This window comes from Falco cherrug, chromosome 10 (genome assembly GCF_023634085.1).
Source record: "Falco cherrug isolate bFalChe1 chromosome 10, bFalChe1.pri, whole genome shotgun sequence".
In the NCBI taxonomy this organism is placed as follows: domain Eukaryota; kingdom Metazoa; phylum Chordata; class Aves; order Falconiformes; family Falconidae; genus Falco; species Falco cherrug.
In genome coordinates this window covers 20,939,981-20,955,527 of record NC_073706.1, presented here as the reverse complement: position 1 = coordinate 20,955,527, position 15,547 = coordinate 20,939,981, and the positions used below count along the sequence as shown (strand labels likewise).

At 44.8% G+C, this 15,547-nt stretch overlaps 1 protein-coding gene and 1 long non-coding RNA gene across 2 annotated transcripts; one reads left to right on the top strand and one right to left on the bottom strand.

Moving 5' to 3' along the window:
* Nucleotides 1-193: 193 nt before the first annotated feature.
* Nucleotides 194-3,306, bottom strand: FGF4 (fibroblast growth factor 4). The gene is made up of 3 exons (XM_055723011.1): nt 2,949-3,306; nt 2,068-2,171; nt 194-397 (listed from the first exon to the last, which is right to left on the bottom strand). The coding sequence occupies exons 1-3, from the start codon at nt 3,250-3,252 to the stop codon at nt 221-223; spliced, it is 585 nt and encodes a 194-aa protein (XP_055578986.1). The 5' UTR covers nt 3,253-3,306; the 3' UTR covers nt 194-220.
* A 193-nt stretch (nt 3,307-3,499) lies between these two features.
* Nucleotides 3,500-14,602, top strand: LOC114017774 (uncharacterized). Its single transcript, XR_008734300.1, has 3 exons — nt 3,500-9,330; nt 10,742-10,803; nt 11,420-14,602. It is a non-coding gene; the product is annotated as an uncharacterized LOC114017774 (long non-coding RNA).
* The last annotated feature ends 945 nt before the right edge of the window (nt 14,603-15,547 follow it).

Below are 15,547 nucleotides of genomic sequence, written 5' to 3'. Positions count from 1 at the left end.
AATACCTTGGCTTGGAGGTTTGTTTTGTTTTCAGAAATTAAAAAAAAAAATCGGAACTATAAATAAATTTTGTGGCAATATATACAGATTTAAATAATTAACTTAAATATCTTACACCTACTCTTGCATAAAACTCTCCAGTAAAAGTGCACCACGTTTCTTTTCCCCAAATGTGTTCTGCGTCTTCCCCTGTGCTGAGGTAGGTCTGAAGGGAGATGTCTCAGATTCTAGGAAGAAAATGTGTCACTGTCATTGTGGGAGATACTTTATTGCCTTTCTTTGTTCTTCCATTTTTGCTCAGGGCTATGTACATCCCGGGATAAATCCTGGATTCGTAAGCATTGTAGTTGTTTGGCAGGAGAATCTCTTTGAATTTGCACTCGTCATTGAAATGGGTCTGAAATGAAAAGGAAAGAATGAGAGGGAAGGAATTTTAAACATCAGGTGTGGAAATATTCTTGCTACCAGGTGTAGGTGTGTGCAGGGAAATGTGCAGCTGACCCCCCTCACCCCCCTTGGTAATCTTTTGAAGTGGTTGCCCAAAGGAAGCTTCAAACAGGACTCGGGAGTCAGAGGATCGTTACGGATGCTGTGCCCAGGCCAGGCACCTGAAGGTGGGAAGGACACCCATAGCTATGTCTGTACTCTTGAGGAAGAGGGGCATGTTTTAACAGGGCTGCAGTGGGGTAAGGCCCAAGCCCAGTTCTGCCGCCCTGCTCACCTGATCACTCAGTGGTTGTCCCACCAGCGGCAAATTACCTGAGAGGCTTTAGAAAAATCTGAACGCTAGCACTTCCTCCTGTTGCTTGAGGAGAAAGAGGCGTTTTAAAGACACTCAGCATGGACAGCATTTTGTGTTGCTTTAGTTTTAAAATCTAAGGAAGGGTTTGGATAACTTATGTTAATGGCTCAGGGAAGCAGAGCTGACAAAAGGCACCCTTCCAGCAAAGAGGTTTCATTTGCAAGTCAGTACAAAGAAGGACAGGTGTCACAAGTGTGTTATCTGGCAAGTGACAATTGAACTCATCTCTTGGTATCAGGCAAAAGCCTAGGGTTTTGTAAGAAAGGTTGAACACTGCACTGGGAAGTACTTTAACCAGGACACTAAAGCAGCAGTCTTCCTAAGAAATGATGCAAAGGGAACTCTGCACTTTGGTGACTGATTCTGCCTGGCTTTTATATAAGTCAAAATCCTCTGTAACAGGACTGATGCCGCAGAAAATAATTCTGGTTGCTTCATGTCTTCATGTGAAAGTGCCCTAGCTAACTTTGACATAGTTTGGCTCTTCCACAGTCCAAGTTTCTTCAAAGCATAATTGAGAAACATATAATAGAAAAGGCATGGGTAAGGAAGGAGACCCAGGAAGATGGGTTTGAAATGATGCTGATCACAGTAACTTATATGGAACTGAACTCAAAAGCAGGACAGCTCAACACAGGCAAAGACATGCACTGCTATTGTCCACCTCAAGTATATTTTGTAAGATGCCTCTATCTTTCCTTCAAGATAAAAAAAGATCTGTATTGTCTCCGAATAGATCTGCTGCCTTATAAATGGAAGCCCAGACCCTGAGGATGCTGCAAGAGCATTAACAGAGTGATCAATAGGTATGTGACAGCCACTGATCATCACATCATAAAGGGTCATTTGTGGGGGCCTGACTGATCACAAGTTCAAGTGCCCTCTGAGAGATGGAGTGCACCTGCTTAAGGCTGTTTGTACTTAAACATAAGGAAGATAGGGACTGAGGCTAGCTTGAGGTCTTGCCACGTGAATGACTACCCTTTTGGTCTATACGGTAGGCAAGATGGGTAGCCATGGTTGGGTGATGATAGTTTTTATGGGGGAACCAAGGAAGTGTAATGCAAAAGAGTTGGTTTCACATCAAAATCTCAGTAAGCAGCACACCTGGGCATCTTCTGTTAGCAAGGAAGCAAGGGCTGCTCTGTGTTGCCTGACCCAGGAGGGGCAAAGATAGGGCTCTGGCCAGCTTTTAGCACCATGCACACCTCTCACCCCAGCTAACCATGGTCCCCTCCCCAGGCACACACTCAGTGGCTACTTACAGATCCATAGAGTTTGCCTTTGCTATTCATGGCCACGAAGAGTCCACTTCTAACACCAAATATGCTCACCACTCCTCTTTCCACGGGGGAGATTTCCAGCAGACCTACAGAGGAGACACAGGAGTCAGGGGGACAAAGGGCTGTGTCCTGAAGAAGCGTGTGATGCCAGTGCTGCCCTCACCCAGAGGGTCCCATCCCCAGCACGGTGTGGATCCCCATGCCCCAGCACCGCCGTGGGTGGCTGCAGAACCCCAGCCTCATGCTCCGTGTGCTCCCCCATGCCCCATGCTGGGACCTCTCTTCTTTTAGCCAAGTGTCTATTTTTACTTTGCCCCCAGGCATCCTCCTGTGTAGACAAGGTTAAAATAAGCCAGTGTGTGCTTGGGCAAATGAAACATTTGTCATCATGCAGCTTATATCCCCCCTCTCGGATCTTATTGTTTCAGTTGGATATCAGAGTCCCGGGGCCATGGGGTTAAGTCCCCAGCAGATGCTTTTCAAGTCTGGGGGAGAGCTTGGGCTTTCCCCGGCCCCTGCTCAAGAATGGGCGCCCACGGGACTGCGGACCATCCAGATGTGGAGGCAACCCCGACAGTTGATGCCTGCCGGCGGCATGAGCAGCGCCGCCGAGCCCCGCCGGAGCGCCCGAGGAGCTCCGCCGCCGCCGCGCTACCCCCCGGCGCCCACCGCCCTCGGGGCAGCCGGGACGGGCAGCGGCGCGGCGCCGTGGGCGGGCGGACTTTTTAGGGGAGCCGTGCACCCACCCTCCTTTGGGCACACGCCGCCTTCTGGGGGCAGGTGAGCCGCTCCGCGCCCGCGGAACCACGGTTCCGCAGGCGCGGAGCGGCTCACCTGCCCCGCCGCGGGGGTCGCGGGCTTACTGTATCGATTCTCGCTGTGGATCCCGTCGATGCGGCCGTCGGGCAGGACCTGGATGTGGAAACCGATGCCTACGTTGCAGTAGAGGCGCCGCAGCCGCTTGATGCCCAGGAGGTAGTCGCCGTCGCGGGCGGCGTCGCGGCGCTCGGCCGGGAGGCGAGCGACGGAGCGGGCGAAGAGAGCCGCGTCCCAGCGGCGCTGGCGGGGCCCGGCGGGGAGGCGACCCGGGGGGGGGCGGCCGCGCACCGCCCCCGGCCACAGCAGCCCCAGCAGCAGCGCCGGCAGCAGCGCCGCGGGGAGAGGCATCCCGGCTCAGGGGCGCCTAGCCACGGGCCGGCGGCCGCTCGCTCCGAAAATACGCTCGCCCCCCAGCTCCCACTTTATAACGAGGTCAAAGGGGGGGAGAAAAAAAAAAAAAGAACCAACAGAAAACAGAACAGAAAAAAAACAAAAACAAAACCCAAAATCAAAACAACAAAAAGAAAAAACCAAACCAAAAAGCCAAGCGGGGGGTGGGGGGGAGGAGGGAGGGAGCCCCGCGCTCAGTCCTCCGAGGATCTGCAGTTTCCCTGGGCTGGCTGCATGGAGAGGAAATCCCGGGAGCAAGGGCTTCTGAACTTGATCTCAACTCCAGGAGTCTTGTCTGAAGTGCTGATCTTCTATAGCTGCTCAGCCATAGCGCTTTAGCCCTCGCCACGATATTTATATATCCATGTGCGTTGGTACCTATTACATCACCACCTACTGCTGTCTGCTGCAGCCCTCCGGTTTAGCTGAAAGTCAAATTATCACCCCTAGATGCTTAACAACTCCAGAGCGTCTTGAAGGGAAAGCGTGAGCAGCTCTGGTGCTAAACAAGAGGGACAGCACAAACTTTTAAAAAGAAAAGGTCATATTTTGCATTCATCAACAGCAGCTTCCTTCTCTCTTTCTTCTCTTTCCTCTTCTTTCTTTCTTTCTTTTCTTTCTTTCCTTCTTTCTTTTTTCTTTCCTTCCTTCCCTCTTTCCTTCTCTCTCTCCCCCTCCTTTCTTTTTTCTCTTTCTTTCTCTTTTCTTTCTCTTTTTCTCCTTTAAGTGCTTACAAATGCTAATGCAGGACACAAAAATCAAAGAATGCCCAGCACACTTTCCCCCCAACACAATGTATGACTTTATGGAAATCTGTGGAATTTCAGCTTTTGCTGTATCCAAGCGACATGGTTTACAGTTTGCTGGATGCAGAAAAATTCCCTTCATTAAAAGCCAAAACAGTTGTTGCATGGGAGGTTTAAGAAATGAAAAATGAAAGAACATGAAAAAAAAATTAACAAAGGAAAGGGCCAAGGCTTTAATAAAGAGGGAAACATTTAAAGAGGCAGCATGTGCTCAAAAGTGGTAATAAAGTTTTTGATTCTAAATATCCCTTTAAGAAATCAGAAAGCACAGTGTTGCTCTGGAGTACAAGACATGTGGAGCTCCCTCTTGGTCACTGTACTGAGAGGGGCTGTAGTGACACGAGTTTATTCCTGAGCTTTAGAGGCCGCCCATTCATTGCAAGTGTTGCTGTGCTTTTTAACGGTATGATTATTTTCTAATCTTTACTACATGTGCACTTAGATGTTGCTGTTGTGTCTTAATGGTGCAGCTGTTCATAGGTAATTATTTCATTTAGTTGAAGTTCATGAAAATGAAGCTGAGTATTTAGAAGTAGCTGAAGTTTTGACCCCCTCTGTCTAGAACAACTTTGTTTAGAACAAATCCCATATGTTTTGTCACCTCCCTTAGCGTAAGCCTCAGCCTTCAACAGGTTTTCAGAAAGAACAGGTGAGGAGATATTAGGACAATTTTGGAAGGTCCTGAATTAATACAAAAGTCTGTGTGTGTGTGTGGGAAGTGGTTTGTGACTCAAGTCCTTTATAGCCTGAAGACAGTTTAGCCTTTCACGCCAGTAAAGCTCTCCTGCTGTTCCAGCAAAGGATGAGAGAGAAAAGAGAATTGCCCCAAGCCAGATGACAGCTCACCTAGGTGTGAAAATCTCTGACCTTCGCTAAACCTAAGCAAACTTAGATGATGTGCTTTTATTTCTTCTTGTGAGGTGCATCTACACAGTGCGTGTGTCTCTCCTACCACACCTCTTAGGATGGAAAAGAAACTGCTGCTGCTTTGTGGGTGATTGTGATCTGGGGCTACAAAGGTAAAAGGCTCCTAGGTGTAGCTTTGTCTCAATGTCAGACAATTTCTCTGTGTGTGTTTAAAGACAGCAGAATTTAGATTTTTCTCTGTGGACATTTACAGGCTGGTAAATCCATTGAGGTCAAATGCACAGACATTTACTACATTTCTGTTTGCATCGGGTCCATCCAGACCCCTCTTACACCTGACAATCCCAGTAGATCTGTTCTGGATGAAAGGGCTGTGCATCAAGCAAAGGCCACCTGCTCGCAGGTTTGGAAACTGCCCTGCTCTGCAGGGGCTGTGCTGCACACCTCGTCCTTCCCCAGGGTCCTCGGATCCCACCTCACTTGCAAATCTGAATTATTTGCTGTTAGCAAAAAGCGGTGGATTAATTTGGGATTAAGTTTATTTAACCTCTGAAGGATCAGGCTAAGAGTGGTACTTCTGCCAACATACCTACCCAGCATCTTCCCTCCTGCAGCGGGAGCGCAGTCCAATGCCCGCAGCTGGGTCAGGGCCAGGTCTGCTCAGCCTTACTGCCACTGACAGCTATTGTCTCTGACCCAAAAAAGCATGAACTCGGAGGCCCTAGTCCTGTGAATGTGGAAGCGTGTTAAAACTTCCATCTAGGGATGTGCACTGGAGGCCCAGCGAGCTGTGGTACCTTCATCTCTTTGGGATGTACAGAAATGGGTCCTAAAATGCCCTGTTAGGCTTAGAGTCCATATGCTTGCAAGATCAGGTCCTAAATGATTACACAGCACGTCCAGAACATCAAATTATGTTGTCACATTATCACTGCTTAATAAGAGATGCTTCTGCAAGTTCAGTCTTAAACTTGTTACAGAATTAAATGGCACTTTTTCTTTCCATAAGGACTTCAAATGAACCTTTCTGAGAGGAAGAGCAACAAGTTTCCAGCTAGGATTGAAACCACAAAGTTTGGTTGTGCTTTCAAATTTTATATGTACATGTGTGTGTGAACTTGTGTCCAGTCTACCTATGACACACTAGTCCTGATGCTTCAAAGCTTTCTGATCCCCCAGTTGTTTGTACCTGTGAATAACCCATAGGGATGAAGACAATGCAGAACTGCAGCATTTTCAGTTCACACCAGGTGTAAATGACATGTGGAAGCTGCTGACTTTCAGGGTCTTTATGTTGCAACAGACAGCCTGCTGGAAATTATTGTCACAGGAAACCGTTAAAGCAACATATTCCCTATGGAAGCCAATGAAACCTTCAGCCAGGCTCTCCAGGGCAGAGCCAGGAACTGACCCTCCAACATGCCATCAACTTTCACGCAGTGAAGGGGAGCTGGGTGTCTCCAGATCATCCCATAATTAATTCTTTTGAATCTTCCAGATCATGCCATGCTCTGCTGTTGTGTGCCCCCTACGCTTGGTGTAACACACTCCTTCACAGCAATAATTTAAATACTAAAACAGGTAAAATGTCTTCATCTTTGTATCGGCTTTGTTCTCTAAGAAGTGTATGTGGATATCACAGTTCAGACACCTCTGGTTTCCAAATTCCTCTAGGCTTAAACTATATATAAAAAGAAAGGATTCACAGAATTTGGGTCCACACCCTGGTTCAAGTCTCATATCATGAATTCTGAAAGATAAAGGGAAAAGAAGAAGGAATCTGGAATATCTGTACAATCTTTACAGAAATTATGCTGCAATTGCACTGGCGTGGCAGTCATCGGAACTTGGCTCTGTGTCTGTATCTCTAAAGGGGTCTAGGTCCGCAATTTAAGAATCAATTTACATATTTATTAACTCCAGTAAATAGATGTAAATGACCCTGAAAGATGTTGCTCATGAGCTTTTCTGCTGAAGGCAAATATTGTGCTGAGACCCTTTGATCTGGAAGGATGGGGAGTGGACTAGAGGGGGCATGGAGAAGTATATTGTTGGGAAAAAATCCCTTTCACCATGTTTGCGTGCTATGAAGACATGGTAAAAGAGCAAGCCTGTATGCCAGCTCCCCTTCTGCGTACGCCCCCTTTAATTATGATTATTTTGGAAGACAACTACCCAGCGATCTGCAGAAGGGACTCGCCTGAGAAAGCTTTCTCACGTTCACGTCTGGCTGCCTCTCTGTGTGAGCAGAAGCAGTGGTCCCGGGAGAGGAGGCAGGCTGGAATGCAGCACGGGGCTGGGGGCCCAAGCCCCGAATGGCTGGGGTCGCTGGGAGACCTTCGCCATCCAGGCCTCTGTTGCCTGCATAACACACATACCCACACACAAGCTAGTGAGTCATATGCGCTTTTTTTTTTCCCCTCTCCATTTGCAGCTGGTCTATTTGATCTCTGTGTGCCTGGGTTGTTTGCTGTTGTGAGCGTCTTGCCATGATCAAAACCTTATTATCCTGAGTGATGTTGTAGCGTTATATATTGGAAAAGGGCAGTGGAGTATAGCAGCAGGCAGCTACAATGCTGGGCAGATAACAAAGGCACCAATAACCTCTCTCTGGTGTATTTGGATTGATTCAGTAAGGGGACTGAACATCACTTTGCCTGTGATGAGTATGGACTTTTTCAACAGCTACTCCCTCTGCTGCTGGTGAGCTTGTGCAGTTGTGCATCTCCGTGTATCTCCGTATAAAGCAGAGATCACAGAGGACATGACTGCATCCATCTGTGTGACTCTTTTAGGTCTTCAGCAGCTTACATGTCACAGTTCACACTTCCAGCTTGTGACTGGGCTGCTCATACACACCCGCTGCTGCAGGGATGGCACCAAGGAGCTCCAGCTTGAAGATCAAGCCACAGACATTTGACTTTCTGTGAACGACGTTCAGTGTCTTAGCAGCTTCTTTCCTCAGCATCTGTACTTGGTTTGTTTGCTTTATTGCTTTTGAGCTGTCAGTTTGCTGTTCCGGCAACATCAGCTCCAAGGTGTGAGGTGTTGGTGTGGTGATAGCGACCCTCTGGGAGACCCAAGGCCATCAGCCAGGCAGCCCGATGCGGTCACAGAAAGCCATTTCCCTGTCCTGCTGATCCTTGTACTGACTGATGTACAAGCAGCTCTCAGGTGAAGAAACACATCTGGACAATCTGTTATACACTCTGCTTATCACTCTGTTTCTGCAGGCTGCAGCTTTGCCCCATGCTTTGCTTTCCACTATGCATTCCCCACAGCAATAATTCCCAACCCCACTGTCACTACTGCTCCATATTTACAGCAGTTTCCTTTGCTCTGCTGGCTTTTGCTCTGTTAGCATCTCTTCTTGCTGCACATGCTTCCTGTTGTCCACTACCCTCTCCCTTCTTCTGTAGCTGCTCTGCTCTCTTCTCCACTCTCACGACAAAATGTCAGGCTAATATAAATGAATGCCCTTCATGGAAGTTACATTCTTCGCAAAGGATGACTAAACAACACCCAGACCTTAACTGCAGGGCTGAAAGTTGCATCATACCTGGTGGATCTTCTGCAGTCACCTTTATGGTGCTGCTGCTTACTTGAATAAGTGAACTAAGTAAGTAAAAAAGTAAGTAAAGTAGAGTGAACTAAGGCTAGCAGAAAATGAGCTTTGGGGAGTGATATCATGAGGACCAGCAAAGGAAGGAATTCTTAGCAGCCTTCAGTGGGATTTCTCTTTGCTGTTGTGATTTACTGTCAGCTCCCGAAGCCTGAGATGCTTTTCTCTGGAGTGGTGGGATGAGCGGAGAACATGGAGGATCTGAGGACTCCTCAGGAGTATCACTGGAGTTTGTATTATTGAAGAGCAGGACTCAGTGGGATGGGACAATGGAAACATCCTGGGAAGTCATCAGTCAAGCCAGATAATTTTTAAGAGCAATAATGTCACAGGGTGTTGCAATAGTCTCACAGCCCTCACCCTCATGAAGTTTGAAAGGAGTTTGGAAGGGAAGTCTGCTAAGAACCTAGACGGAGACATACGTTCAGAGGGCTTCGGTTATTAATGCAGGTCTTTTTCAGAAAACTTACTCATTTCCCAGCCAGGCTCAATCTTACACTGAAACTCACATGCTTATACTTTCATATTCACTGCTGACATTTCTGCATATGCTATTTTGCTCTTCCTTGTCCTGTATGCTTTTTACCTATTGAAATTATAAACAGTTTAAAACTAAAAATATACAATTTTTTCCTTTTGTCAGATTATGGCACACATACTTTTGCTGATACATTACTTGACGCGCTGCCAAAAAAAACTGGTAAAAGGAAACATAATAGAAAATGAGTTTTGAGAATCAGGGTAAGTGTTTGTTAAGCTTATTTTTATTATTATTATTGTGGGAAATAGTAGCTTAAGTTAACTTTTTGTGTGAGAATGTTTTAGCTGACTTTGAATGTAGCATAATTGGTTTGCATGAGTCTGTTCAACATGTGGCCTCTCTTGCATGAATCATTTTTTACCAGTGGCTAATGTGAAGAAAACTGGCTGTTGTAAGCAAATGACGTGTATTGCTGAATTTTAAAACTTCCCAGCAAAGCACCACTTAAAATCTGTCAGAACATATATGGACATAGCTGTACAATTCATAACCTCTCTGAGCATGTAGGAGACTAGCTTTTCCAGTTGACCTTTAGTGTCACAACTGTGAAACAAATGGATGTCTCTTTTCCTTATTTACTCTTGGACTTTTTGCGGTGTTCATCACTGCAAGTTCTGAGCCCTCTCAGAAGGCAGTGGCTGTATCCTCAGAATACCTCCATGAGCTGGGTGTTGCTGTCCTCCTTCCCAGCCCATTGCTTGCTGTTGGCAGTGAAGGGCAGCTCTGCTGCCATCAGATGTGATGTTTTCATGTATGTCTGGGGCGGCAAGGGGGGAATCAAGAGCAGAGACATGAAAGATCTGTGTGATCCGTCGGGGTTGGAGAACCACTGTGGCAGAGATTCTCAAAGCCTGGTCTAGGCAAAGTGCTTTCCCAACGTGGCACAGCGTGCAGAGAATGTACGATGTTGACTTTGATCCCCAAGGACAGGACAGCTGCTTGGGTTCAGCAGGACCGTGGCACTCACCTACACCAAGAGGCACAGATGAGCTCCTTTGATTTTTGGGCAAGCTCTGCACCTTACAGGTTGCATGAGGTAGGGGCCGGAACACAAACATCCTGAAACCTCTCCAAATACTCTTCTTTCCTAATAACCACCAGCAGTACTGGCAATGGTGAAAGATTTATCTTGCACTCTGGCACACAAAAAGTCCTGAAAGCAGTTATAAACCCACAGTTTAACAGACAGCTCGCTCACAGAAGTACTCAGTTCCATGCTACATTGCTCCTGATGAAGTCAGCCAGAAAGAACTGGGTTTTTGAAAAGCCAGGTGAATTTTGGAAAAGTGAAATGCAAGCCATGAAGTATACACAGGTAACAGCTCCCGAGCTTCAAGACCAACCAGCATGGAGGTTACTCATCAGATCCTGTGTTGCTTGGAGTTAATGACAGCAGTTATATATTAGGTAAAATGTAATTTCTTACCCTTCAAGGCATATGGAAACAAAAGATAAGAAGCCAGATATATAACAAAGAAACACATTGCAAAGTCTGTAGAACAGGTTATCTGTCAACAGATGCATCGGTTATCTGTCATCAGACATGTCTAGAAGATTTATCTTAGGTTTTAGCATATCGTTATTCACTGTCTTTATGTTGTTTAATAACAGGCCTTATGGATTACAATGGGAGCCAGTTCTCACTCCAGGTTTGGATCACTTGGATGATATAAGTAAGTTTTGGATGAATGATCCTTGCCCAGAAAAATTCCCTCGATGCCAAGAAACCTGCAGAGATGGCATACTGTGTTGCTCTATTTTTGACTTAATTTTTTGGTTCCTCTCGTCATTCAAGGCCCAGAGCAACTTCATTCTAGTCAGGCATTGTTGTATTACCTGAATTTCCCTTCCATCTTTCTCACTTCACTAATAGTGCTGCAAAAGCTACAGTAAGATCAGCATTACAGGAACTAATACATGCAGGTTAAAAAACAAGCAAAAGAAAAAGGGAGAGACCACTCCTCTCCTTTGGGATGATTCCTGGTACTGTTCTAAGAGAACCTTTCTTGCAGGATCTATTTTTGTTCCTGCAGATGAAAGAAGGAACAGGACTGGACTCAAGTCCCTCTGTTCAAGGAAGCCACACAGACTCCTTAGCTCTCGGCAAAGAGTATTCAGTTTATGATTTTTCTTCCTTTCAAAATATGTTTATATTTGCACCAAGAGAATGTACAGTTTTCATACTGCTAATGTGCTCTGCAGGAAGAGATCGTCAGGAAAATAGCTTAGATACTTACCTTACTTAGGACTGCTTTTTTTTTTTTTTTTTTTTTTTTTTTTTTTTTTAAGATGTGGAACGAGTTAAATGCAAACTTGAAATGACCATTTTAAAGATTGTCTTGAGAAGAAAAGAGTCTTAAACCAGGCAGACAACAGAATGAAGACTTTGGAATTCTTACTAGTTTCCCAGGACTAACCCATGATTCCCTCCATTAGTGGATTGGAAGCTACCTGGAAATAAGCTAAGTCTCCTTCCTGAATATGTATGTCCTGCAAATGTTGAATGTAATAGTGCGGTCATCTAAAACCTGTTAGCTGTCCCATGCAAGCAGAACATGTCCCACAGCTCCAACATTTTTACTTTGCTACCACTCAACTGGAATAATGGGTAAACTATTGCATGAAAGACACTGACTAAATTCTATTCTCACTCATTTCCATGTAATTTCCCAAGATAATGGAATAAAACAAAAGAAGTGGAGCCTATAGAAAATCTGATCCCTACCAGAGACACTGTTTTTATGTTCAGAGCACAGCCATTTGGAATGATTATTTTTATATGAATCTCCATGTACATTATTATTGATATTAATGGGAATAAAGAATGTACACACAAGCTGTTAGAATCAGGACAGTGGGATGGGAGCGATACATAACAAAGAGAAAATTCTCTGCCCAGGGAATTCAGACAGTGCTGTGCAGTCACTGCTATGCTATTTGCCACATGCTATATACAGTCACAAAATATTCCACCCTGTCAGAGACATGGCCAGAAAAAGCCTTGTGAACCCCAAAGTCTTACGGTCTTATAATAACCACTGAAGCACACCCTCCACCACAAAAGGAACACAGCAGAGCTCCTGCTGACCTGCACAGGACAAGCTGTATGCAATTTATTCTACTATGTAAAGAACCAGGCAAAATCAGAGAGGTTGGTGTCAGTACATCCATGGCCACTTAGCATTTCTCTGGAACTGGGGCAGGGAAACATTTTTGGCTACCTTAATGAAACTTCATAATACTGGAATGCAGTATTAAAAAAATGCCTGGAGTTTTCAGAATATCCATTTATTTCAGTGGATAAAAACTAAATTTGGGCACCACTTTTTGGGTGAAAAAGGATTCCATCACAAAAAAACTAACAACCTTTCAAAAATTAATGTCTTCTCCCCCCTCTTCCCACTTCTTAATTTGTAAATTTATATTCCTGAGAGTTGTTGGACCAGCGTACTAGGAGGCTACTCATCACTTGAAGTTCAAATGCAGGATCTCGGAGAAACAAAAGGCACGGGAGTCTTTATGAATACTTCTTGGAAGATGGAACATAGTGATGATACAAGTCCTTACTGTAAAATGCCATTCCTATTGTCTACAACACTGTACATATTATTGTCATTCCTATTACTATTTTTCTGAAAGAAATCAGTCTAAGACTTCAGTTACAATCCAACAACAAATGGGATAAAACAGCAAACGCAATGAGCTGCTGACTGATTTGTCTTCCAAAACCCTCAGGAGCTACCAGTTCTCAATAATGTGTCTACATGCTTTAATTACAAATTACCACAATCACGTTATTTTCATTTAGTCTTTATTGTCCAACATCAGCGTAGCAACCTGGATGAACAGTACTTATCTGCTTGTGTATTGGTTTTAAGAAGAGGATGGGTCAGGTCACACGTCTTGTTCCATGCAAGAGGAGTGGCTGCAGAAGGAGGGGAGCTGAAGTTGATCAAGACATCATGCCAGGACCCCCAGGAACTAAAGCACTGTGCCAGACCAGGGCCACCTTTGGAAGGATTGGACCAATCCTGAAGATCCTGTCAGCTGATGGAGCCCAGGGAAGATGAGTGTTTGTTGGTACTGACTCTACCTTACACTAAGAGGGTAAGATGGAAAGCCTGGCTCGGTAGACTTTTTTGTACAGTGCTGGACTGTGGCTCCAGTAAAAATACCACCGATTTGGGACTGGAAGGTATTGGAGGGAGTAGAGAGCCAAGGAGACCTCAAAGCTACCCTGTTTGTTTGTCTAGAAGTCCTCACTGAACTGCTGCCAAAATGATTTAATAAGCATGTTATTTTTGGTGGTAGTGACAGTTTTCACCATCAGTATTTGAAGAGGCAAGCAGTATCGTTCATAACAAACATATTGCAGTTTGGTGATGTGTTACACCTGCAGCCAGACCTCCTCTTTCTTGTCCTCTAAAACTCCCCTGGTCTTTCTCACACTGGCTGGGGCCACTTCTAGGGAGCTGGGAGGACAAAGCAGAGGAGGGAGAAGAATCGTGCAGGCAAGCATTGTTCTACATTAGATTTTTACAGAATTTAGAAAGTTCCTCCCCTCCTCTCATCACCACAGTAGTTTGTTTAAATTGCAGCGGGAAAATTATGGAGCGTAGATAAAAAAGCTACCCCAAAACTCCCTCCTGTAGCAGACCTGGTGCAAGTGCAATCATAATTCAGAATCAAAAGAACAAACCTTGCACACTGTTGTTGTTTATTATGAGCAGCAAATTGCCATTATTTTTTACTGAGCCTGAGGGGTGGTTTGAAACCCATTCTCATGCTTCATGGTGTTTTCAACTCAACATGAACACAGGCTGCAGAGTTAGCTCCCAAATACATTGGATCACAATTTGATGATATTGGTGAAGTGGTTTTGGAAACCTCTTTTGGGGCTGCAGCAGTTTGTACCCAACACCCTGCTGTGCTACTACTGCTCTTTCAGAAGCTTCAGCACTTCCAACCCCATGGCCATACTCATTTATGACAAAGTTCCATAGCACTATATATTATTTAAGCTTCGGTGATGATTAGGGAAAAAGGAGAGACATTCCATCAGCTGCAGAGGGGAACATACAGAAATGCCTTTGCTTGTGGACTAACCCTCTGCTGCTGGAGGAGCTGTGATACCCAAGCAGAGAGCTTACAAGAAATCAGCAAGATATGTTTAAACAGCAATTTGGAATCACCAAATACTAGCCAAATATATCTCGCTGTTGTTATAGTATAAGTATAATTACTGCTATTATTAGTAGTAGCAATAGTTTATTACTGGTTATTATTAGTCATAATTTTTACTGTGGTACCACTTAGGAATTCCCTTAGACCAGAGTGCCATTGCAGTATGTGCTGTAGCACTGTTACCATGACAATTTTTCTCTGTTTGCCAGTGTGTTTTGGCTAGAGAGCCAGCTGTTGACTAGCTGTACTCCAAGTTGCCGAGCAATAAATCCCAAACCAAATTCACAACCAGATTTCTGCTCCAAGTCTCATTCTTGTAACTTGCCACATAGGCTCTGCGACTCCACCTGACTGCATCAAGTCACTCTGCACTAATGCTACTCTTTCACTGAAACAAGTGGCACCTAAGTCAAATTTTTGAAAATATACATTGCATACCCATTTGTGTAGGTAAGCACAGGAGATACTGCTGGCAAGATTGACAGTACAGAAAGTATTTGTGAAAGCCTCTGGGGAAACAAGGGAAGATGAGAATGATTTCTTTGTAATAAAAGAGAAAAAGGTTGTAGAAGCACATTATATTAAGAAAAAGGCATTTAACTAAACAGGTTGAGACAAACTCTGTGGAACATCAGTGATTTCTTATAGATGAGGAGATTTCCCTTATAGATGAGGAGAGAACCACAAACTATTGGCCTGGCTTTCAGCTTGGCATTGAATGTACTAACATTAATTCTTCCAAGACAATAGAGTCATTTGACTTTATTTTTTCCTTCTTATAGGAATGTGAAATTGGTCATCACGCTTAGAGAATGAATTTCACTGTGGTGTTTACTCACAAGTGATCCCCTCCTTAAAATTTTCACAGCCTTCTAGACAGAGGTACATAAAAAAAAAAGTGCATTAGAGGTGTGTGGGGAGTCCTCATGTGTTCACAAAGCCTCCAGTGATTTAGCTGCCCCAGGACCACGGGTGTGATACAACCCTGTTGTCACGGGACTGCAAGCCATTAGCATCTGAGGGCTGTTGGGTAAAGCCACGGTATGTGAACTAATGGTCCCAAACCATTACTACCGAGTTGAAATCCTTATCACAAAAGCACTATGGCTGTGATTTGCATCTCTCCAATGTGTGGGTTCAGTAACTTTTCCATCTGTCATTACCAGTAATCTCTCTTCGTAATCTTCCTAGTACCTCTGCGTCACAATATCCCCACTATAGGTGTTGTGTTTT